The 23,582-nt window shown below is 56.2% G+C and overlaps 2 protein-coding genes across 3 annotated transcripts; one reads left to right on the plus strand and one right to left on the minus strand.

Annotated features, from left to right (window-relative positions):
- Positions 1-2,416: 2,416 nt before the first annotated feature.
- Positions 2,417-15,586, minus strand: RBPJL (recombination signal binding protein for immunoglobulin kappa J region like). Of its 2 annotated transcripts, XM_417363.8 has the most exons (12): positions 15,379-15,586; positions 9,688-9,760; positions 7,217-7,342; positions 6,052-6,122; positions 5,615-5,730; positions 4,811-4,985; positions 4,231-4,368; positions 3,979-4,088; positions 3,625-3,765; positions 3,284-3,439; positions 3,040-3,143; positions 2,417-2,865 (listed from the first exon to the last, which is right to left on the minus strand). In XM_417363.8, exons 1-12 carry the CDS (start codon positions 15,398-15,400, stop codon positions 2,592-2,594), a joined length of 1,506 nt encoding a protein of 501 aa, XP_417363.4. In that variant the 5' UTR covers positions 15,401-15,586; the 3' UTR covers positions 2,417-2,591. The 2 variants fall into 2 exon arrangements, with proteins under 2 accessions (XP_417363.4, XP_004947083.2); XM_004947026.5 differs by lacking the exon at positions 3,040-3,143.
- MATN4 (matrilin 4) lies at positions 9,657-23,426 on the plus strand. Its single transcript, XM_425698.8, has 11 exons — positions 9,657-9,731; positions 17,390-17,492; positions 18,487-19,056; positions 19,916-20,038; positions 20,242-20,364; positions 20,508-20,630; positions 20,722-20,844; positions 21,168-21,581; positions 21,790-21,942; positions 22,280-22,384; positions 22,631-23,426. The coding sequence occupies exons 2-11, from the start codon at positions 17,420-17,422 to the stop codon at positions 22,687-22,689; spliced, it is 1,866 nt and encodes a 621-aa protein (XP_425698.5). The 5' UTR covers positions 9,657-9,731; positions 17,390-17,419; the 3' UTR covers positions 22,690-23,426.
- The last annotated feature ends 156 nt before the right edge of the window (positions 23,427-23,582 follow it).

Genomic DNA, 23,582 nt, shown 5'->3' on the forward strand with positions numbered 1-23,582 from the left:
AGCATCAGCAAAGTGTCAGCTGTGGCATGCCAAAGCTCGTGGCAGGGCTGTGGGTATGCTCTGAAAGGAACCCAGGACCTGTAGATGAGCACTGTTCCTCTGCAGAAGGCACCAAAAAGGCAGTGGGGTGCAGGCATTGCTCCCACCACGTTAACCTGACTTTGGCTGTGCTGAGCTTCACTGAGAGCAGCTTTGAGGTCAGACCAGAGACGTGGGAACCAGAAGGGGCGGGTGGGAATTTCTCTGCTAAAACATCAATGGCTTGGGATATGTGTAGGTGGGAAAAGATGCATTTGCCCTGGGAACAGAGACAGTTTAATACTGTGGAGTCAATACTGCTGAGGCATGTTGGGTGCCTGCTGTGCTTTCAGCACTGTGCTGTTGTGGGAGGTGATGCAGTTGGATCTCCAGGGCCACCATAACCAGCAGTGTTGCCAGGCTTGTTGCTGGTTCATCTTCCAAATCCATCTGTGTCAAAGGTGCACGAAAGCCCTGCTCCTTCCTTCGAGCTTTCACCTGGGGCTGTGAGGTCTGGGTCTCTATCCAGCAGCCTCAAGAAGAGCTCAGCACAAATCCAGAGCAGAGCTGGCATGAGGGCTGGGGGTGCCCAGGGGTCTCTACACCCCACAGGCTTTCTCTGTCCCCAGGGAACAGAGTGCTGCTGGTGCAGAAGCACTGCTCACCCCGCAGTGCAGCCCTCTGCGCCGCGCCATCCCCCTCCCAGGAGGAAGTTTCAGGGCGTTTGGCCCAATATTGACATTGCAGAGGGGAAAGGGCTGGTTTTTAATCACCGCCTGATTATTTGGAGGAAAGGCAGGGAAACGGGGGGCCGAGGTGGGCCGGCAGCCCCACAGAGCATGGAGTGAACAATGGGACCAGTGTTGGGCTGAGCACCGCGGCTCCCTGCAGCAACGCCCGGCAAGGAGTTTTCAGCACGTTCCTATTCCCTGCTCAGGTATAATTACACCGGGGAACAAAGAACCCTTCAGAGCTGCCTGCTCCCCCCAGCACAGCCCTGGGGCTGCCTGCACGCACACCCTGTGCCTGCTCTCAGTGGGATGTGAGGGGACGGAGGACCCCGTTGGTGACGGTGCTGTCTGGCTCCTCTGGGGTCTGTCCATCCTCACTGCAGAAAGCACGGAGCAAGTCTCTCCCTGCCCCAGCACTAAGCCTGCTTTTTGTGGGGTGGTGATGTTGCTGAAAGCTGGAGATAGTTTATTAAAGCCTCTTTTCTTATGCCCCATTCACAGCACCGGGGATGCTGTGCTGGGACAGGCAGTGACACTGCGGTGGGGCAGGCAGAGTCTGGTTCAGAAACCTCTGGCCCCAGCCCAGCTCCTAGGGCCAGGCACCTCTCTGGGAGCGCATTTGCAATCAACTGTGTGCAAACATCAAAGCAGTGAAAATTATTATTATTATTCTTTACACACAGCCCACGCTGACATCTCTGCTCCCAGCCATCCTCACCATGCCAGCACCTCCCCTATGTGGGGGTAGCCAGGCACAGCCCTGGGGGTTTGTAACCCTCCAGATGCTGCTTCTCCTCCAGCACCCCCTGCAGAGCCCAGCTCCCACCCAGACCCCCCGGCCAGCTGAGCTGGGCCTGCAGGCTGCCCTGCCATGGAGCTGATGGGCACCACTGGGGGTCCGGTCCTTCCCTGCACTGCAGGCAGCCCAGGGTGTGCCAGGAGGGAGTTTGTTTTCAACGTTTCCTGTTTTACAGCAAAACAAACAACCCCAATCCCAACTTTCCACAGGCTCTGTCTGCACGGGCAGGGATGAGAGAGCTCAGAGCTGCAGCCACAGGAGCACAGTGGGCTCTGATCAGCCCATTTTGCAGTGCCTCAGCATCCCTCAGCTCTGCTTCTTTTGGCCCTGGTGTAGCTCTGCCTCCCGCCCCCCTGCTGGGTTATTTGCGGCTCTGTCAGTAAAGGATAAGTCAGCAGAGGTTTGCTGGGCACTGTGCACACCTACGGCCCCATCCATAGCTCTGGGGGCCCCTGTGGGGATGCGGGCGGCTCGGAGCACACCCAGCCCGGCTGCGGCTCGCTAGGTGGCGGCAGCTGCTCTCGTCCCAGAGCGCGGAGAGAGCCAAGCTGTCATTTTCTTCTCGATGTTTGGAAGGGACTCTCAGCTCTGCCTCCCTCGTGCGGTGCCGGGAACTGTGCTGCACTTTCCCAAAGCCCTCAGGCTTTGCCATCACCCGGAGGTGCTCAGCGCTTCCTCGGCCTCTCCAGCAAAGCGCGTGCCACAAACAGAACAACATGCACGAGATTAATAACACTTAAGGTCCCGTTCATTCACCACCCCTGTCCCTCGTGGCCTTTAGGCGTACGGGCAAGGGGCACTGGGGCAGATGGGATGCTCTGTGCCAGCACAGGAGGTAAAACCCGAGGACCAGTAAAGCAGCACTGAATTGGTAAAGAGTCCATGCAGTGTGATTTATTGGTGCCCTCATGGGAGATCTCTGCTGTTACATACAGCAGATACAGCGGGTCAGGACACAGCAGGTGTACAGGGGACTCTTGGGCATGGCATGGGGACACTGTTGTCCCCAGGGTCGCTGGCAATGAATGCTGCCCCCCAGCTCACTAGCTCTGCATGAAGAGGTGGAAGTTGGTCCTGGTGAACTCCTGGTGGATGCTGTTGAGCAGTGCATCTGAGTCCTGCGGGACGTCGGCAGGGAGCTGCTGCCCTGGGAGGAAGCTCTGCTCTGGGGTGTAGGTGAAGGTGAAGGAGCTGGAGTAGATGAGGCCATCATCCCTGACCAGCAGGAGTGGGACAGTGATGGGGTACCGCAGCCACCTCCAGTCGCTGCTGAAGGCAGAGACGTCGGGGACGACACACATCAGGGATTTGGGGCTCCTGGGAGCAGGAGAGTAAAACAAGAGTTTGCCTGAAGGAGCCTCGGTGATGGAGATGGGGCCAAGGACCACCCTTCCCTCTTGTCCCATGGTTCTGTTCCTCTCTGCCCACTTGTCACCAGCCCAAGGTCCCCAGGCCATGCCCAAACCCAGAGCCGTTCCCCTGCCCCCTCACCTGTACATCGTCTCTGCTTCCACGTCACCGAACCAGACCTTGAGGTGAGCATGGAAATGCTCTCCCTGCACCTCCAGCATGGCCACATCCCCTCCACCACTGAGCTGCATGGGGCAGAGCCATGGTGGGCACAGGGCTCTGCATCCCCTCCGTGTGTCTCAAGCCAGAAGCAGAGCAGAGGTGCCAGGGCTCAGCAGTGGAGCAGGCGAGCCCACATCCACCCCGCACCCAGGACCATGCCTACCTGCAGGGCTGTGATGAGTGGCACAGGGCTGACGGGCTCACGGGCACAGGCCAGGCTCTCACTGAAGCTGTACTCCACCGTCTCGGTGCCAATGATGGTCCAGCAGGAGCCATCGTTCAGCAGCTCCCGGTTGGCTTCCTTTGGACAGGGTGATGCCTGCAGAGAACATCACAGCTCTGAACACATCATGATGGGGACAGTGGGCAACCAGTGCCATGACACCTGGCATTTGGTGCCAGTAAGTCCCCAGTGGAGATCTTTGCAAAGACTTTGGCGAGGAGCAAAGCAGAGGAGCTCAGAGAGAAGATGCAGAGCACCCGGGGATGTTCAGTCCCCTGTACCTGGAACTGGATGACTTTCTCTGTGGACAGACACAAGTACATGTGGTCGCTGCCCTGGAACTGGAAGGCACACTTGTGGAGCTGGGAGATGGGCTCGTCCACGTCCAGCATAGCGTACTGCTTGCTCACCTTCCGAATGATCTGCAAGGCAGATGGTCAGCATGGGGCGAGGGAGTGCTCTGTCCCCACCTGTGTCCCCATGGATACAGAGCACTGTGGGCTTTTGCAGAGGAGGAGAAAACAAAGGGATAATGCCCACATTGCTCTCTGTGAGCCCCTAAGCTTGGGGGAACAGCAGAGCAGCAGTATCCCCCAGAGTGCCCATTGCTCAGCCCCATGGGGACGGAGCCTTACCAGGGGTGGCAGGGTGATGCCGGTGGCCGTGCAGATGAGCTGAACCACAGAGCCATAGCGGATGTACCCTTCCCGCAGGGGGAACTCGCTTCGGGTGCAGCGCTCATCAGCTTTGCAGGAAGGAGAGAGGCAGAATCACCATCACAAGCAGCGGCCTCCAGCTAACCCCCAGTCCTTCAGCCCCCAGGAACCAGCTGGATAGGATGGGAGAGCCCAGGCTGGAGGGATGCAGCCCTGGGGACAGCTCCGTACCCAGGTGGAGGGTGAAGGCTGCCCATTGCCTGGCACTGGCGATGAAGGCTCCCCCCTCCACGGACAGGTAGCGGGTGCTGACGGTCTGTGAGCGCAGGCGGTTGAAGAGAGACACCTTGGAGCCCGAGGAGATGCACACTGTGAGGGAAGGTGGCTGGGTTAGGGCTGGAACCACAGCCCTGCTGCTCCCTGCAGCTGGACAGGACAAGTCCTGGATCCCGGTGTGACCAGCACTGCAGGAACCAGTGCTTCCCAGCTGCCATTCTCTTTATGGCCTCAGGCCACTTTACATTGTGATAGGTCAACCCTTTGGAAGCAGACATTAACTCTGCCCATGTACACCCTCTTTTGAGAGGGCTTTGAATTTGCCCTGACCACTTTGGAGCTAAGCTGTGAGCACTCAGCGTCCTAACTCAGCTCATCCCACTGCAATCTACCCCATCTCATCTCACTCTGTCCCATGCCATGCCATGCCATGCCATGCCATGCCACCCCACCTCATCCCATCCCACCCCACCCTAACCAACCCCATCCAGCTCCACGCCTGCTTTCCCCCTGGCAGACCCAACCCCACACGCACGATCCGTGTTCTTCAGTGACTGCTTCTTCTGCGAGGGCTTGGAGATGACCTTGATCAGCTTGCTGTGGAAGGTGCCGATCTCCTGCCCGTTGCTGAAGAAGAGCTTCAGGACCAGGCGGAAATGCTTGCACTTATCCGCATCTGAGATGTACAGAGCCTTGGCACAGCCAAACCCCTGCAGAGGGCAGAAGGGGCAGTTGCTGGACTTGGACAGGGGGCAGCAGGCACAGACATGGTCCCTCCAACCTTCCTCACCCTCCTCACTGCCAGCCCGGGCACGGCGTGCTGCCAGGACATAATGGTGCCCTTTGAAAGAGCCCTGGGTTCATTTACAGGGGGAAATGACCAGAGATGTTATTACAGGTGCAGCGAAGAGCTGGGGATCGGCTGTGGCTTTATTTACACTGGGGGCAGAGAATTCCTCATGGAAATTCATGTTCACGTGTGATTTATCCCACATCACATGAGGGATTGCCCCCAGGTTTGGGTTTCCAAACCCAGGCTGGATGGCTGATAGGCCACGCTCTAGCAGCGGCTCCAGCACTGCAAACAAAGGCCCTTTTTGTCATGTTTCTGGCTCAGCTCAGACCCTGTGCTCTTTGGGGACCTCAGACAACATTTTTCTTTTCCCCCTTATCAAAAGATGCTAGATATCATCTCAAGCTCTTGAACTTCAGGATCAGTTGGTGTTTTCTTTTGCTGTTTACCTACAAATAGAAGGACCGGGCTTTCTTTGTGCAATATGTGTGGGAGTGGTGCTGGGGGGCTGTGCTGCAAGAGAGAAGCAGGCATTGAGCACTGTACCTTTGCATCCGGCTGCTCCTCAAAGCTGAGCTTCTGTGTCTCCATCAGGCTGCTGCCCATGGTGTCCAGCCCCATGTAGCCCCACACACGGAGCCCTGCCTCTCCCACGTCCCTGGCTGGGACAAATGGGGAGGAAGGGGAGGGGAGGGGAGGAGAAGGGAAGGGAAGGGAAGGGAAGGGAAGGGAAGGGAAGGGAAGGGAAGGGAAGGGAAGGGAAGGGAAGGGAAGGGAAGGGAAGGGAAGGGAAGGGAAGGGAAGGGAAGGGAAGGGAAGGGAAGGGAAGGGAAGGGAAGGGAAGGGAAGGGAAGGGAAGGGAAGGGAAGGGAAGGGAAGGGAAGGGAAGGGAAGGGAAGGGAAGGGAAGGGAAGGGAAGGGAAGGGAAGGGAAGGGAAGGGAAGGGAAGGGAAGGGAAGGGAGCACTGCCCCCCAGCACGTACCTGTTAGCTGCTCCTGCTTTAACTTCCATCCTGGCCCGCCCAGGTAAACACAAGGTGGGGGGCAAAAAAACCTGTAGAGACCAGAGGGCACTGTTATTGCACCCAGATGAGGTTCTTGGCAGAGATAGGTGCCTCAAAGCGACCCCAGAGCTGGCTTGGTGCTGCTGTCCCACCTCTGGGTGCTGCTGGTGGGCACAGGGCAGGGAGTGGGCAGCAGGAGGGGGTGGAGGCCCCACAGCCCCCCCCAGCTCAACCCTACAGAGGCTGAGCTCTGTGCTCTGCCCGCCTGGAATGTGGAGTTTCAGCAGCTCGGGAACAGAGTTTGCATTCACAGCCAGATTTGGAGACCAACGCAAATAAATCTATACCCGGCGTTTTGGAAACCTATTTTCCTGTGTTTTATTTGGGTTTCCACTGTCATTGCACTCGTGTGAATGGTGCAAATTCATTCTCTATTGATACTAGGTGAAACGCCAGCAGCACGGGGAGGTGATATTTTGGAGGCCTAAAGTGCTGGGGTCCTGGTTTGTTTAAACAGACCTCCCCCAGCTCTGGGCCACAAGGACATGAAGGAAACCAGCCCAGCACCTTTCATCTTTAACCTGGGGGCAGCTCAGCCTTAAAGGTAGAGTTAATAAGGGGGGGATTATTTATATCACAAGGACTAATGGAGGATTAATTATACTCCATTGCCACAGCTGACATCACTGCTCAGGAGTAGCAATTTTGGAGATTCAAGCCAGAACCTCAAGGTGCTCCTGCAATGTGGGGAGGATTGTCAAAAATAGCTTCTGGGAGACCGTGGCCATTGATGGAAAAGTCCCAGCGTGACCTTAGAGCAGCAACATCTCCCCTCTGCAATTTCACGCTCAGAGGGTAAGGCCTGAATGGCTTCTCCCATTTTACCCATCTCCCTGACCTTGCTGGGAGGAAGAAGCCCAGGAGGAGCATCAGCTCCAGGTTGGCTTGGGTGGGGAGGATGCATCCTGTTGTTCGGTCCTTGAGGGTGAAGCAATAGCTTTGGGTGCCAAAAGATCACGAATGGATGGCAAGGGGATATGTTAAATCTATAATTCTAAATCACTGCCACACCAGGTTTGACAAAAGGGCTCTCACAAGGCTGAGCTCTGTGTATCTGCTCTGGGAAAGGGGAGAGGGCTCCTACCTTTTCTCATTGCCATACGACTTCTGGGCGACTTTGGCATGCAGTATGAGCACCGTCTGCTCTGCTGGCAGCTGCAGGTACCTCCGCACGCCGTCCCGCAGCAGGTCAGCTTGGTATGGGTTGGACCTATGAGACAGAGGTTCTGCTGAGCACAGTGCAGCCAGGCTGGATTTGCTGCCCCGCAGCCTCGCACAGGGCAGGGAGATGCTGCTCCAGAGCCCTCAGGCTGAGCTTTGCCTGTGGCTTCACCCCTTAGCAGGGTATGGAACAGCTTCATACCAAGGTGAGGCAATGGCAGGGAGTGTTTGGCAGCGAATTGGCCAAAAAAATGTGAATTAAGACTTGTGCTGACAGCACAGCCAGAAGCAAATCCTGCTCTGCAGAGCTTCCTGCAGCAGCAGCTTGGGGCAGGGCCAGGCTTGTGCTGGTACCACAGCTCCCTCCCATCCTGTGTAACGCAGAGGCACAGCGCTGGGTGACTGCACAGCGCCTATTAGAGCCCCATCTGCACTAATTACCTTCCTTCTGCTTCAGGCGGGAAGCTGCATGCCAAAGGCAGGTAAGCAGACCGCAGTTTGCCGTCTAGCAGCGGGAAGAACTACCCAGCAACTTCTTTCTTTACTTTGTCCTTTCTCTGCAGCCATTGCCTCCTACTTACAGGGCTACGCTGCCTCAGTGATGCACTCCTCTCCATTCTGACCGGGGAGACGACCACCCAGCATCCATCATCTGGTTTACATTTACCCTCAGCAACTCAAAGGGCCATTGCTAATGGGCGTAGCTACCCGCTCGGCTCCTTCTGGCACCTACAGCCTCTTACAGGGAATCATTCACTCCCTCTGACAGTTATTATATTAAATTATTAAAATGCTTTGATTGTAGTGCAGTGTTAGTTCAGTGTCGTGTTAGCGGCGCTGCTTGCACTCAAAGCCTTCTTTTCAGAGCCTGAGCTCTCAGCTGGGAATCCAGTGCACAAAGTTGGGTATTATGCGGGAGCGGAGCGGGGCACTCCTCAGCTCTGCAGGCCACGACCTTCCCTGGGCTGCTTTTTCTGAGCCCATTCCTCGCCCTGCACAGCCTGGCCTTGCCCTCACTTTGGCTTTGGATGCGTTGCAGGAGTGGGTGCAGCTTCTTTGGTTCCACTGAGAACAAAAGCACCCGACGCAGAGGACCGGGACGCCACCCCACCAGCTCTTGTTTGGGTCTTCAAACGCTGTCTACACAATAACTTTAACACCACCCTCAAGTGCAGTTAACTCTGAATTCGAGCGATCAGATTGAATTTTCTGCTCCCCCTGCCCAGGAGCTGCTGCATGCTTTGCTCAGAGCACAGCTGCCCCGCAGCTTGCCACAGAGTGCTGTTGTTCTTTCCTGTGGTCGGAGAAACCAAATGTCCTCATAAAGCACATCCATTTTGGAGATCTGGGCTATATTTTGTACGGAGCAGGGGAGAAAATGCCTGCTGGGCTCCTGGGTATGGGCTCAACGCGATGTTTATGCAAAAGGAAAAGCCATCAGAATTCACAGAAATGAGAAGCCTGCAGTTTCTGGCTTCCCTCATTTTTCAATACCTCCTTTAATCCAGAGCAGCCCAACCCACAAGCCCTTGTATATGCACGGGTATTTATATATCCTATATTTTCAGCGCTGCACACACAAGTGAAATTCAGCCTTTTCTGGGCTTGGGGGATTTATGGACCACGCCAGCAGCAAACAGCAGAGCAGGGCGGGTGAGCTCTGTGGGGGACCGGGGCCCAGGAGGGGTGGTCCCCGCCTGCCCCACCACTGCCCCTGTTGGTAACACAGCGTTGATTCGCCTGATGGAGAGCTCGGATAAGGCGGGTGATACAGCGGGGTCCCCTAACTCTGGTTTCTGTTAGCACAAAGAGGGAGGGAAGTGCTGTTAAAGCACCAAAGCCCAGGGCTGTACAGAGCTAAAGGTGACTCCCACCACCACTGTGTAACGCGAGTGCTGAGATGAGGGGCTGGGATGCGCTGTTCCCAGGTGCCTGAGGGTGATGCTCTCCATTGCTACAGCACAGCACATCACTTGATGCTGCTGGGAGCTGGACCGGAGGCAGCCCCAGCTAGAGAGCTCTCCAAACTCCCCACTCAATGGTGCCCAAAGAGAAGGAAGGACGCGGGGTGCTGGGGCGACTTTCTTGAAGTTGATGGGAGGCACAAAGCAGGGAAGGGGTGAAAAGAAAAACCACCCAACCCAGAAAGCCTCTCCCTGTCGGCGATCACTTTCACACAGCCCCGCGCCCACCCACCCTCAGCCATGCGCTTTTACCTGTGCCCACCTCCCTCTTGCCCACGTTCCTCGGCCGGGGGGGGTCCTTCAGCCCCTCCCGCGCTGCGTCGGGCCGTGCCGAGTAGAGCCGAGCCGCTCCGCCTCCCCCCGCCCCGTTAAATGCCGCGCCGCGCAGCAGCGCTGAGCACCGCGCAGTCCCGCAGCGCCCCGCACGTACCTGAGCCAGCAGCGCGGCGGGGAGCGGCTCCGCGGCCGGTACGGGTGAGTGAGGGGCTCCGCTGCATCCGCACCTACGGGAAGGGAAAGGGGAGAGGGTGAGCCCCGAGCTGCGGGGGGGGTGGGTTGGATCGGGGTGGAGGGCTTGGGGTGCCGCGTGCCCCCTTGGGACGAGCAGAAAGCAAAGGGAGAATGGGGAGAGGATAACCCTTTGGCACAGAGCTATCCCCAAATCAAGAGCTCTGCTGCCTGTGTGCTTTTCTCCTGCTTCGATGCAGCGCTCGCTGACCCACCTGAGCACATGGCACAGGGGAGTGGGTGCTGCCCTAAGCCCTGCCCTGCCGTCAGCGTAGCACAGATCGCCCTCTGCCCGCTCTGCTCACCGCTGCCCAGCTTTGGGGCAGGTTCCTGCTTATACAAGCGAGGATCTTTTTTTAGCAGAGAGTAGCAAGCTCTTGTGCACCTGGGCAAAGCACGCTGCGCACTAGAAGAGTGAAATCCTGCCAAAAGATAAGCTTAAAAATGGGGCTGAATTTCGTTCTGCCTCATTTCTGCATGGGATGCTGGGTTTGTGTGTACCCATAAGTATGTTCGCGCAAGCAGTCATCCACCTTTGCCTCATAACTCCAACTGTTTCACGGGGGAAAAAAAATAGCTTTGGGCATATTTGCTACAAGCAATTGCATGGGAAAACTTGTTTGGAAAAGCAGAGTATTCTGCACTGACATGCAGCCATCCAAGCAGGTAACACAGTGTGATGGCGTGCACTCTGTTGGGAGCTTTTCCCTCGTTCTGCTGCAGGATGAGGGGTGCAGAGCTCCCAGATCACCCTGCAAGCATGAGCTGGTGTGGGTGAGAGGAAGGAAGCAGAGCTCTGCCACTTGAAAGGAATCCACCACCTCTCGTGGGATTAGTGGAGGGGGGAGCGGGCTCCAAGACAGGAGTCCATTCACACTTCTGCCTCTTCTACGTAAGCCTGCAGGATTTTTGCCTCCATCGAGCCCGGATTGCATACAGAATTACTCTGAGGTCCTCCCTGTGGGACCCTTTGTGGTATCTCTTGATAGCAGCAATAACAATCTTCCTTATCTGTTGTTTTCCTGAGAACAGGAGCCATCCGTTGCAGGCAGCCAACTTGGAGGCTCTCGGTAACAAGTAGAATGCGTATTCCACAAGCAGATTCTTGCCATCTGTTTAGGGAATATCATTAGATTGGCATCCGATCCAGGCAGAAAGCCTCTGTGTGGGGAGAAATCTGCTCTCAGATCTCAGCCCTGCTATTTGCCACCAGAACTTGGCAATGCAAAGAGCAGAGTTAACTCCTGGGATAAGTCTGGCCTCGTCTGAAAGGCGAATTCCCATCTGGAAGGTGTGTGAGAGTCCAGTGGGTTTGCAGTAAAATGGCACTTTGCATCAAAGCAGACAGAGTTATGCTGTGTCCAACAGGAGAAAGCTGTTGTTCATTTGTGTGGGAGTTATAACTTTTTTTTCCCCCTCTTAAAGCATTAACTAAATGTTGTGAGATCAGTGTGAGTTGGGCTTGGGATTTACTACTGTTGGTGATGGCAGCCACCAGAAGATGCAGCCAACACGGCTGCCTGATGTAGGCAGCCTGCAGTCACAGGAGGTGTGTGTGCTCTGAGCACCCACAGCACAGCGTTCCCCTCGAGGCTGGCATTAGGGGTTAAAGGGTTTCAAGAGAAGCCTTTGTTTGAGCATTTTAAAAGTTTCCAATAGGGGCCCCTTTGTCCGCTTTCCGAGCAGAGCGGCGTGCCTGCCTCCTTCAGAGCTCAGCACTCATAAAATACCATTACAAATGCTGGATGAATGGGGCTGGAACACGGGGAGAGGCAGCAATAAGCACACACGAGCTACAGACCGGCCCTACCATCCCTGAATAAACCTGGGAAATAGCAACAAAAATGATTGAGTGGCACTCATAAAGAAATGTATAAACATCAGCTGCAGAAAGAGTCCCCTTTGTGCCACACGTCCCATGGGCTCCTCCAGCCGTGCTGCAAGGCTGAGCGGCTCCTGTGGCTGGTCGGTACCTCCTGCCTTCATGTTTCCTCTCTTGGGCCCAGACAGAAACAAATTGATCACCGAAGCACTGCCCCTGCTCCATAAGGGCTGCAGCGAGCAAGCATTGCCCCCTCTGTCAGTATTTGCAGCACAGACGCAGCTTTAGGTATCAAGTAACATGGCTAGCAGTTGGGTTTCCATCCCCTCCCCTACCCAGGCTGAATGTGAGGATTTGACTTCTCACTTTGCAAGCCCATGGTTGCATGCATGAATCCATCACATACCGCTCCCCCAGTGCTCAACTCCATAGGCTGTACCCCCTGCAGAGAGGTGGCTGTGTCTCACTTCCTCTCCAAGCACTGAGCCTTCCCATCTCTGGGCTGCGTCCTGCTGCTTCACCAGCCTATTGCCATCCCATCGTAACAGGATCCTGATCTACACTCTGCAAACCCATAGGAATCCATCGCCCACAGCAGGAATCAGTAGGAGCAGGTCTGTGGTCAGCTGAGATGGCTGCTCTGCAGGAGTCTGTGCCTTCCCCTTGCTCTCCATACATCACCACCCTGATGGAACAGTTGCCCCAGCAGAGAGCTGGGACAAGTCTATGGGGCTGGTGGTGGCCATGAGGTGATATGGGAAGGTTTTCCCATGCTACCTTTGGGATTGCCAGTGTGAAAAGCATCTAGACAAAGGTTTCAACCACATTGCTTTTCTGTCTTGAGGAGGGCTGCACAGCCTCTGCCTGCTTTTCTGCAGCAGCCAAGCACTGCTCGTTTTCTGCTATTTCAATTAAACGCTTAGCAGGACGGGTAGGATAAAGGGGAGAGGCACATGAGTAGCACTCTGGCGTATTGCCTTATGCCAACACATTGAGTCACGTCTCCAGAGCGAGAAATCTGATATAAAGATTTCGAGAAGGAGGTCAGGCAGCAGATCTGTGATTGTGGGGCTGAAATAGCAGTGGTTGTCTGCGCCCCGGGAGCTCACAGAGGTCAGCTGGTATGCAGGAGGTGCATACCCTCCTAGAAACTAGCTGTCTCATTGCTTAGAGATGTTGGTTTTGTTGCTTCAGCAGCTCAGCACAGACTCTGCACCGGCCCACCAGCTGCTCCAGGACAATTCTTTTTCCTTTGTGGTCAAACATGCATATTTCTGGGGAAAAAAAATGCACTCTAACACCTTCCTCCCAGCGCGAGGATTTGGGCTATGGGTTGCTGCCTCAGCTTCTGGATGGCCCCGACCTCCCCTTCTCCAAAGCCTGAGGCTCAGTCCAGCTGCCCTCCAGGGACTCGTTAGCAGATGAGCACTTGATTTTGAAAGAGAATCTGCAAGGTGGATGTTTCCCCAGTGACCGTTCTTCATTAACGCCTAAAAGTATTCTCGGGTCCATCCAGATTTGCTCAAAACAGCAGGCAGGAGCAGGGCTGGGTGACCACCTGGTGCTGTCCTCTTGGCCAGATCTTCACCACATGCTTTGTGAGGCCACGTTTAGTTTGCAGGTACATACAAGCTGATGGGGAAGCTGCCAACTGCTACGTGCCTCGTAGAATGGGAACTAACCTTCTCAGGGAAGCCTGTCCAGCATCCAGCAAGGCTTTCCTGTTACTGAACTCCTGCTGGGGTTGAAGCCATGATGTGCTGTCTGAGTACAGCACTGTCTTTCAAACAACTTGTCCTTCCAGGTGGCACTTGGCCCAGAGGAGCTGCCACAGCACTGTAACCAGAGAGTGCCGCGGTGTCCTGGAAAGAGCCTGCTCTTGTTCCCCCACATGTGTGTTTGGGAAGAACCAAGGACGTGCCAGTCCTTGTGGGGGGGGAGAAAAGCATTTTATCCTCTCTTGTTTTCGGACTAGAAATTCATGCTCTTTCTCTGGTCTTGACATGCTGGTGCTCCCATGCTCTGAATGCTGCAGAGCTCTCCTCCCTTGAAGGCTTCACAGCACCAGTGGAGGGTGTGAGAGATGCTGGGGCTGAGTGCAACATCACTGCTGCAGAACGGCCCCCAGGGGCTGCTGGTCAATAATACAAGGCATGGGCAACCACAAGCTGGGGGCAGGTGTGGAACCCAGCATCCCTCAGGCTGCACCTGGTTGGTCTGTGGCACACAGGGAGCAACACAGCTGGCTTTGGATTTGCCTTCGTGCCTCAGTTTCCCCTGCTGGAACATGAGGGGAATTGCTGTGCAGGTTCTATGCTCTAAAAAAAAAAAAAAAACCACAGGTGTTTCAAAGAAGGGAGCTGGGAAACAATTCTGCTTTGAAATTGGGCTTCCTTCCAGAAGGAAAGAGAAACCAACCTTTGGGCAGCCCTCCAGCACAGCATGGATGCAGCTCCAGGGCCAGCCTGGGCCTCAGCCATCCACACCACATGAGGGCCGTGCAAACATACGCATAACACGCCAGGGGTCAGTGGAGTTTGCACAGTGCAACCTGACTGACATCAGGAGGTGTCTCCAGGTTGATGCAAGCTCTCATTGCTTCCTTACCCTTCGTGCCTGGGGCAGTGCATACTTCTCTTTGCTTTCCCTGTCCCATCTGCGCTTTTCAGGCAGTTCTTTAGGGCATGAGCCCAGAGAATGGCTCTGCCAAGGACAGATACACATGGCTATCTATAGCTGCATCCTCCAGCTCATACTGGCTCTGTGCTGCTGTTCTAAGCATGTTTTAGGGCCTCTTTGATACTTTATGGACCAACAGCCTGTAACACAACAGAAAGCACAGCAACGACAGCATAGTAGCAAAGTCCTAGGCTACAGCAAGCAGGGTAATGCTCAAATGAGGCAGCCATAGACACAGAAACAAAGGAAAGAATCTGCTTACCCTTGAAAGGCCTCAGGTACACAGGGATCTCCAGCAGGATTCCCTCTCCTCCACTGCCAGCCCTTAAATGAGGTCTGGGAAGGGGTGGATCCTGGCTCCAGCCCTTCTGGTCATTCAGGTGTATTGCATACACCTGAGCTCCCTTGGGTTGGCCCTGCCTTCCCACCAGGTGCTCAATCACAGGTTCAAGCTGTGACTTTGCATTTCTGCTACAAACCCAGACAGGAGTTGAATTATGCCCTACAAAGCTGCCTCACCAGGTCTCTGTTATTGGGCACGGAGTGAAGCAGAGTACACAAAGAGTCCCGTGAGAGTGAGGATATTGCATCCATTGCTGCTCTGCCATCATCCGAAATTCCCAGCACAGAAATAGGTGCTGCTATCTGACAGCTCACACAGCATCAGCGCCGTGCATCACTGCCATTCTGCTCATCTTAAACGTGATTTGTGCCTCAGACCCAGCTAAGGCCCAGGACCGTGGGCTCTCCCACGGACAGGATTTGCCCCAGGCCATGAGGTGCCGCCCTCTCCTGAGCCACTCACCCCCCCTTTCTCCACCGCCTTCATCCCCCCTGCAAACCATCTGAGAAAGCCCCGATCCCAGAGCCAGGAGGACACAGATCTCTGCTCCCTGCCCTGCCCGAGGCGGGATGCGCCCAGGTCCGACCTGCACGGATGAATCAGAAGGGGAATATTCCGAGCATTTCTGTGAACCTGCGGCCAGCAGAGAGCTGCCAAGGAGGCCAGGCTGAAACCCGAGGCGGCTGTTTTTTTCCCCGAGGCTCAGCACTTGGCAGGAGCGCAGCGCAGGGGCGGCGGGGGGTGGGGGGAGCACCCTGGGGCTGCCTTACCTGCCTGCCTCTGGGGGTCCATCCCTGGTTCTCCTTGTCCCACAGCAGGAGGGGGGCCGAGGGAAGGCTGGGCTCATCGCCAACCTTTACGTGCAGCTCATCCCTTTGTCACCCCATCTCTTCTGCAAGGAAGAGCGGCAGGCTGGCTTTCTCCTTGCGTTGCTTTGAGAAATGAGGGAACGCTGCAGCAGGGCTCATTCCCCCCCCCACCCCCAGGCCTTTTCTCCTTTATAGCCCGGCGTTATCTCAAGGTCCCCGTGCTGTTTGCCTTGCCTCGCAGCACCTGCCTGCCAGCCGCACGCTTCCCACCCACCTCCCTCTTTGCTTCCTGTTGGCCTTGCTGCTGAGTGCTGCGCTGAACGTAGGGTTGCCCACAACACCCTGTTGCTGCTGGGTGCACGGCAGTGCTATCGTGCCATGCTGCTCCCACAGCCCCTCTGGCCACGGGGAGCGTGAAGGCTTCATCCAACACTCAGATGCTGTTAAAAATAGAATCGGTTGTGGACTGGTTTTCTCCTCCTTGGTTCCTGGCCCAGGAGCTCATTCCTCCCTCTGCGCTGGCTTTGAAGCGCTCTGGATGCTGTGAGACACGGCTGGGTGCCAGCCTGCCATTGCAGGGAGAGCCATGTGCAGAAATGCTAGAGGTGGCACAGCTGTCCCGCAGACGTACAGTGGTTGGGGAGTGCTGTCTCCTAAAAAAAAACAAACACGTGTTGCACTAAAAAGATTCTGTTAGGTAAATGGTGAAACCCAGCCAAGCTGGGAGGGGGCTTTGGCTTCACCTGAGTGCTGCCTGTGGGGCACAGAGTTCAGCCAAGTGAAAGGCCTTGCACGGTAACCCCGATATTCTGCATCCTCTTGTAGCCCTTTTCTATCCTTCCGACTTCTTCAGTGTCATTTTTCAGGTGTGAACACCAGAGAGTATGTTAGGACACAGCTGTGCAACCTATTATCAGCATCCCCGCTGTCAAACACATCGGGTTCAGGGCTGTGCATAATCACTCAGCAATTAAGTGGAAACCCTGGTGATGAATTACAACCGAGACCTCACGGGGCTAAACAAATAGCAGCCAATAACTACTGATAAAACAAATTTCCAGTGTGGTTTATGAAAAAGCCCCACTCCAGTGCCTGCTCCCCGTCTCTGGGGGAAGCGGCTCTATTTGCAGTATTCCCTGCTCCCATTGGGTTTCCTGTCGGTTTTCCCACTGGGGATGAGGCTCCTGGGTCCCCCACTGATCCAGGGTATCCCACCAGTGCCCAAGCAGTGCCTTTGCTCTCCTTGCGCCGAGGCTGCACTGTTTGGCAGCCTGCAGCATTTGCCATTGCTTTCAGTGGGCTCTGACCTGGGCTGGCACCTAACCCTAACCCAAAAGCCAAGGCAAGAAATGGGCAGGTGGGGAGGCAAGCCCAAGTGGAGGTTTCAGATAGCTGGTCGAAATCTCCATCCCTCAGTTATCCCACCTCAAACACACCATCCTCCACCCAGGTCCCTGCAAACAGATCTGCACAGGCACTGTCACCACCTGTGCACGTGGAGGTTTTTGCTTTCTGCTTTCCCAAAAGCGATCTACAGGATACATTCGTGGAGCTTTTTGGAGAAAATGACCTTTTCCAGTGTCTCTGAGACACTTCTGGGTGGGTTTTTGCCTCTGCTGGCATTTAATTTCGGGGCGTCTGTTCCCAGCGCGGAGCTCCCCTCGTCCGCTGGCTGCACAGCGAGCGCTTGGCGGAACATCTCAGCCGCATGGTTTGCAAGTGAAAATAAGGCTTGTCCGGTGGCCAGCTCCACCCAGAGCAGAAAATCAGAGCTTTTCACTTGGCAGATTGTCGCTGCTGTAATGAAATGTAGCTGTGCTGAAGAGTCCCTGCGCGGTGAGCCTGGGGACGGGGCTGGCAGAGCGGCCGCCGCTGTCTGGGTTTGGTGGCGGTGCCCGGGCACCCATTGAGTGCCATCAGGAGCAGGGAGGCTGAGGGCTGAGAGCTGACAGCACATCTCCTCCTCCTGCAGTGAGCGCCCAGCTCTGCTCCCACAGTAACAATGAAGCTCCTGCCGCTCGCTGCGCTCCTCCTGCTCATCCTGACGGCGCTGGAAGCCAGACCGAAGCCTGCAGGTGAGCTGTGGTGGCTGGGAACTGCCTGGAGCAGAGAGGAGTGTGTGTGTCAGGGCAGTGAGACCCCCCCCTGGAGGAGGGCTTGGTGAGACACCGTGCTCTCTGGGGCATCCCCAAGAGGATGCAGGGTTCCACCAGCAGCGTGAAGGCGGGGACGTGGTGGGGGACGAAGCAATCTGGCGCCAGCAGCCTCCATCCTCCCTGGGCAGAGGTGGCCAAATCAGTTTCAGTTTCAAAAGCAGCACCACAGAGAGAGAGAAGAGCCGGGTATGTCTCAGGGACCTCTGGGCACGGGGGGAGCAGCGGAGCTGACAGCCCTGGGCTGGGCATCGTCCCAGCGGGACGCGCAGTGTTTGCTCACCATTACGGCCAAATTCTCCCAGGCTCAGCTACTCACCAGCCAAGCCAAATATGTTCGTTGGCTTTTCACTTGCTAAACACTCCCGGTTTGCACTGGAAGTTGCACCCATGTGTCCAAGAGAGGCTCTTTGGCTCGGTGCTCTCAATGTGCATGCCTGTAGCAGAGCTTTTCACTGTCTTATTCTTTACCCTTAAAAAGAAAAGTTCTGTGTTTGGGCAGGAACTGACAAAGTGCAGTAAAAACCAGAAACCACGGGAGGCTGTTGCTGCATGAGGGACAGAAGAATTGCTGCAGAGGTGAAAATGCCACTGCCTAAACCTGTGCCTAAGCCTTGCCAGGGCAGATCCAGGCAGACAGAGGTGTTTCTGCAGGAGCAGGGCAGCAGAAGCACTTGGGGACGAGGAGACGCTGCCATTCCCCATGGGGGTGGGGTCACAGCACGTGTCCTTTCCTGCTGTCCCCAGTCCCAGTCTAGCAGGCACCCACCATAGGTTTATCTGGCAGTGGCAAGGTGCTGGGCTGCCCAGACCTGCCCTTTCCATCCCCTGTAAGGATCCCTAAGGTCACCCAAATGAGGCGCCTCAGATTCTTGCAGACAACCGCGAGGCTAAACCACCTCCTTGCCCCTCACAGCCCTGAAGTGCAGGACGGGTCCCCTGGACATCGTCTTTGTGATCGACAGCTCCCGCAGCGTGCGTCCCTTTGAGTTCGAGACCATGCGGCGCTTCATGATCGACATCATCGGCAACCTGGACGTGGGCCCCAACGCCACGCGGGTGGGGGTGATCCAATACTCCAGCCAGGTGCAGAACATCTTCTCCCTGAAGACCTTCTTCACGCGGGCGGAGATGGAGAGAGCCATCAACAGCATCGTGCCGCTGGCCCAGGGCACCATGACGGGGTTGGCCATCCAGTACGCCATGAACGTGGCCTTCACCGTGCAGGAGGGCGCGCGCCCACCCCACAAGAAAATCCCCCGCATCGCCATCATCGTGACGGATGGGCGGCCCCAGGACCGCGTCTCCGAGGTGGCCGCCCATGCACGGAACGCCGGCATTGAGATCTACGCCGTGGGCATCCAGCGGGCAGACATGAACTCACTGCGGGCCATGGCCTCACCGCCGCTGGAGGAGCACGTCTTCCTGGTGGAGTCCTTCGAGCTGATCCAGCAGTTTGGGAAGCAGTTCCAGGATAAGCTGTGCGGTGGGTGAGAGCCACAGCTGTGAGGTGGCCATCCTGCCTGCTCCTTGCCAGGCTGGAAGGTGGCATCGTGCAGCCTCATCCAGCAGCTGTCCCCTGGGACGCCTTTCCTGGGCTGGAGTGGGACTAAAAGCTTTAGAAGTATTGCAGGCACACTCTTGTCTTCACCCGTTCCTGGCAGCTCTGCCGCAAGCCAGGACGTAATGGCAACAGTGATGGCAATATGAGCTAGGAAGAAATGTTGGACTGATTTCCCCAGGTATCTGGGATAGGTGATGCCTCCCAGAGCCCCATCTGCATTTTGACATGGCTTTAGTGGGGTGCCTTTCCTACGCAGCCCTCCTGCCTGTTTCCTGTGTACATCTGTGGTTAATGAAACCCTGTTCTCATGTCACTGCTCTGCAGCACTTGGCTGGGAGCAGGGAGGCTGCTTGTGCCATGGCCTGTGTTATGGGCAGGGTTAACCAGGCAGGGGCATGTGGGTGAGGGTGTGCTCTGCAGCACCATGTCTTTGCTGGCAGCACCTTGCCCATTGCCTCCTGGCCCCAGTGCCCATGTCCCAGCCAGATCGGTAGGCTCCTGCTCACAGGGACGTGCAGATATAGCTGCCTGGGCTTCTTTACACTGATGAACAGCATGTTCCAGCTGAGCTCAAGTTTTCATTTAGCTCCAGCTATCAACACATATTGAGCACCAATTTAGTGCTCAGGTAGACCTGAAAGCTGAGGCCATTCAGAACCCTGTGCAGACTGTGGAGGTGCCCGTGTCCGTGTGCTGGCAATCAGCCCTATGGGTCTCTCTGTGGAGCAGTGTGGGCAGAGAGCACTTCGGGGGCCGCTCTGATGCCCTCTCTGCCTTCCAGGGGTGGACATGTGCATGGAACGGGACCACGGATGCCAGCACAGCTGCGTGAGCACCCCCGGCTCCTTCTACTGTGAATGCCACCCTGGCTACCAGCTCAACGTGGATGGAAAGACCTGTTCCCGTAAAAACCCTTTTTAACTCTACCTCTGGTAGTTGCATGTGTCTTGGAGGGAAGAGCAGGGAGAGGCCCAGCGAGGCCAGCAGCAGCCGTGTGCTCCGGGTGCAGGGAGGGCAGGGTGGTGTCGGCTGCACTCCGGGACTTTTCCTTTCCTGCCTCTCGGGGGGCACCGAGGCAGAAGGGTGACAGCGTCTGCTTCCCCGCAGCCATCGACGCGTGTGCTGACGGCAGGCACGGCTGTGAGCACCACTGCATCAGCGCCCGTGGGACGTACTCATGCCGCTGCCGTGCCGGGTATTACCTCAACCAGGACAGGAGGAGCTGCACAAGTAAGGTCCCAATCCCCCTCCCAGCTCCTTCCCTTTGTTCTTCCTTTGCTCCTCGCTCAGAAGAGTCGCTCAGTCCCTCACTGCGCCTCCTTTCAGGTTCATCCTTAATGATTCTGTGATTCTCTGATTCCTTCCCTCCCCAGTGATCGATTACTGCAGCTTCGGCAACCACAGCTGCCAGCACGACTGTGTGAGCATCCCCGCCGGGCACCGCTGCCGCTGCCGCGATGGCTTCATGCTGCAGCACGACGGCAAGTCCTGTCGCGGTGAGTCCGGCACGGGGCTGCAGGAGGCGGCTGCCATGTCTGTGTCCCCATCTGCATGGCGGTAACCGCCTCCCCATGCCTTGTGTCCCAGCCATTGACCTCTGCAACGGGGTGGATCATGGCTGCGAGTTCAAGTGTGTGAGCAGTGAGGGCTCATTCCACTGCGTGTGCCCTGAAGGCCAGCAGCTCCAGGCTGATGGGAAGACGTGCAGCAGTGAGTACTGGGCTTCACCCCGCGAGGGCTTCCCCCAAACCAGGCACTGGGAGGGGCTCTGCGTTGATGGAAGAGGGCTTGTGTCCTCAGAGGAAGAGCCAACGGGGTTTTGGGGAAAGGTTGAGGACACTGCAGGTGGCTGTGCTGCCATTCAACAGGACCTGGGCAGGTTGATGAGTTGGGTGGGCAGAGACCTAATGAGGTGCAGCAAGAGCAAGTATAGGGTCCTGCATGTGGGGAGGAATAACTGCACACATCAGGACAGGTTAGAGGCGGACCTGCTGCAAAGGAGCTGCCCCTCTCACCATCCCATATCCCTGCAGAGTGTGGGGCCGGACACGTCGACCTGGTGATGGTGATCGATGGCTCCAAGAGTGTCCGGCCCCAGAACTTCGAGCTGGTGAAGCAGTTTGTGAACCGCATTGTGGATCTGCTGGAAGTGTCCCCCGATGGCACACATGTGGGGCTGGTGCAGTACTCTAGCCGTGTCCGCACCGAGTTCCCCCTCAACAAGTACCACAGTGCAGAGGAGATCAAGGCGGCGGTGATGAAGATGGAGTACATGGAGAAGGGCACCATGACGGGCTTGGCCCTCAAGCACATGGTAGAGCACAGCTTCTCTGAACTGGAAGGGGCCAGGCCACTCTCCCACAATGTGCCCAGGATCGGGCTCGTCTTCACGGATGGACGCTCCCAAGATGACATCTCGGAGTGGGCACAGAGAGCTAAAGAGTCAGGTGAGGAGTCCAACCCACAGAGCTTCGGGCATCCAAGGATGGTCCCTTGAGTGATTGGCTCCTGGGAGGTGGGTTTTGGCTGCCCTAATTCCTGCCTTGCATGGAGGAAACCCATCAAATGAAGTGCTCAGCCTTGTTTGCTCCAGGCTCAGGATTGCTTGGTGCTGGGCAGCTGGCGCAGTGCTGAGGATCCATCCTTGCCCTGCAGGTATCGTCATGTTCGCTGTGGGTGTTGGCAAGGCAGTGGAAGAGGAACTGAGGGCCATCGCCTCTGAGCCGGTGGAGCAGCACTTCTCCTACTCAGCAGACTTCACCACCATGACCCACCTCGTGGAGAACTTCAAGCTAAACATCTGCCCAGGTGGGTGTCCCAGCCAGCAGCCTGCCTCCGCCCACAGAGCCCATCAGCTCACGGCATATCCATCGGGATGGTGCTGGGAGGGGCAGTCAGAGGCACCAACCTGAGCTGGGTGCTTCCACAGGGCCAAGATGGCCGGTGTAATCCTCCCCTGATCCCATCCCACTGTCGTAAATAGTGAAGTGGGGTTCAGGGAGGGATTTGGAAGGGAAGCTGGAGATGGGGTTAATGCAAAAAGACTGCAAGGATAAGGGACTTGTGTTGGGGAAGGTGTGAGCAGGGCCTGCTGAGCATGCCCTGCTGAGCATGCCCTGAGCATCCCCAAATCCCTCCAACACAGAGGAGGGCAGAGGGGAGACGGAGATCCGCAGCCCATGTGAGTGTGAGGCGTTGGTGCAGTTCCAGACAAACACCGTGGCCATCCTGCAGAGCCTGACTGAGAGAAATATCCTTTGAGTGCTGCATGGGCTCACTGGGGGGGGGGGCGGGGGCAGGGAGGGGGGCTGCATCCAAATCCAAGCTGGAGGAGGCATGGGGGCCAACGGCAATGGTGGGCTCCATCCTGGGAGCTCAGTCCCATCTGAGTTCTCCAAGGTGAGGGGCTGGCAGGTGCAGGTAGGGCTCACTTTGTGCTTGCTTTGGGCACATCTCTCGCTCTCTGCTCAGCTCGCAGTTTTCTTAGCACGCCCACTTGCTCAGATGACAGCCAGACTGGAAGCCCTGGAGAAGCAGATTGCCCTCAAGAAGTGATCCTCGCGGCGGGTCGCAGGGCTCAGAGGGGACCTACAGTAGCTACGTGGCATTGTTATTGATAGATTATGTAAAGCATCGTTGCTTGTCCTCGTATCACAAAATCCCAAGGGGATGTGGAGTGTATTTAAAAAAAAAAAAAAAAAAAAACCTTAAAAAAAAAATAAAAAGGAGGGGAAAAAAGAACTCGAGCAAAAGCCGTGCTGCAAAGCATGTGGGTTCAACCTGTGCTGTTGCCTCATCCCTCCAGCCTGGCTGGTCTGGGACAAGGTGGGCAGGCTTTGGAAGAGGAGTCGTGACACAGCTCCTGATGCAGCTGCGACGGGCAGCAGCCCCTGCACCGCTCCCTGTGCTGCTTTGCACGAGGAAACCCAGCAGTGGCAGCACCCAGAGAGCTGCTGTGGGCAGGATGAGCTTCTGCAGCAGGACTGCATGTGGGCTGAGTGCTCCCCGGCCCCACAGCCGTGGGGATGCAGCCCATGGGAGATTGGCAGCAGGATCCCCTCATTGCTGCATTGGCAGAATTCTTCTAGAATCGATCATTATCTTGTTTTATTGGGTTGTTTTTTTTTTAATCACGTAGCAAAATGGTAATAATTCTCCCTATAAATATCTACGTGTGTGTGTGTGTATATATATATATTTTATTGTGAGAACAGGGTAGTGCTATTTTTAAACCCTTATTTTATATATGGAAATTTCTATCATGACAATAAACACCCTGGAGATTTGTAGGACACGTCTTGCTGCTTTTTGCTGGGCTGCAGGGCCCTACAATTCCTTGTGCCCGATCAGGGTCCCCCGCCCTCTGTCTCTGCACGTCCTCTGGGAAGATCCTTGCTCCATGAGCATCACCCGGGTGGACCCCCACTGGGGACAGGGATGGGAGTCGC

This window comes from Gallus gallus, chromosome 20 (genome assembly GCF_016699485.2).
Source record: "Gallus gallus isolate bGalGal1 chromosome 20, bGalGal1.mat.broiler.GRCg7b, whole genome shotgun sequence".
Classification (NCBI taxonomy): domain Eukaryota; kingdom Metazoa; phylum Chordata; class Aves; order Galliformes; family Phasianidae; genus Gallus; species Gallus gallus.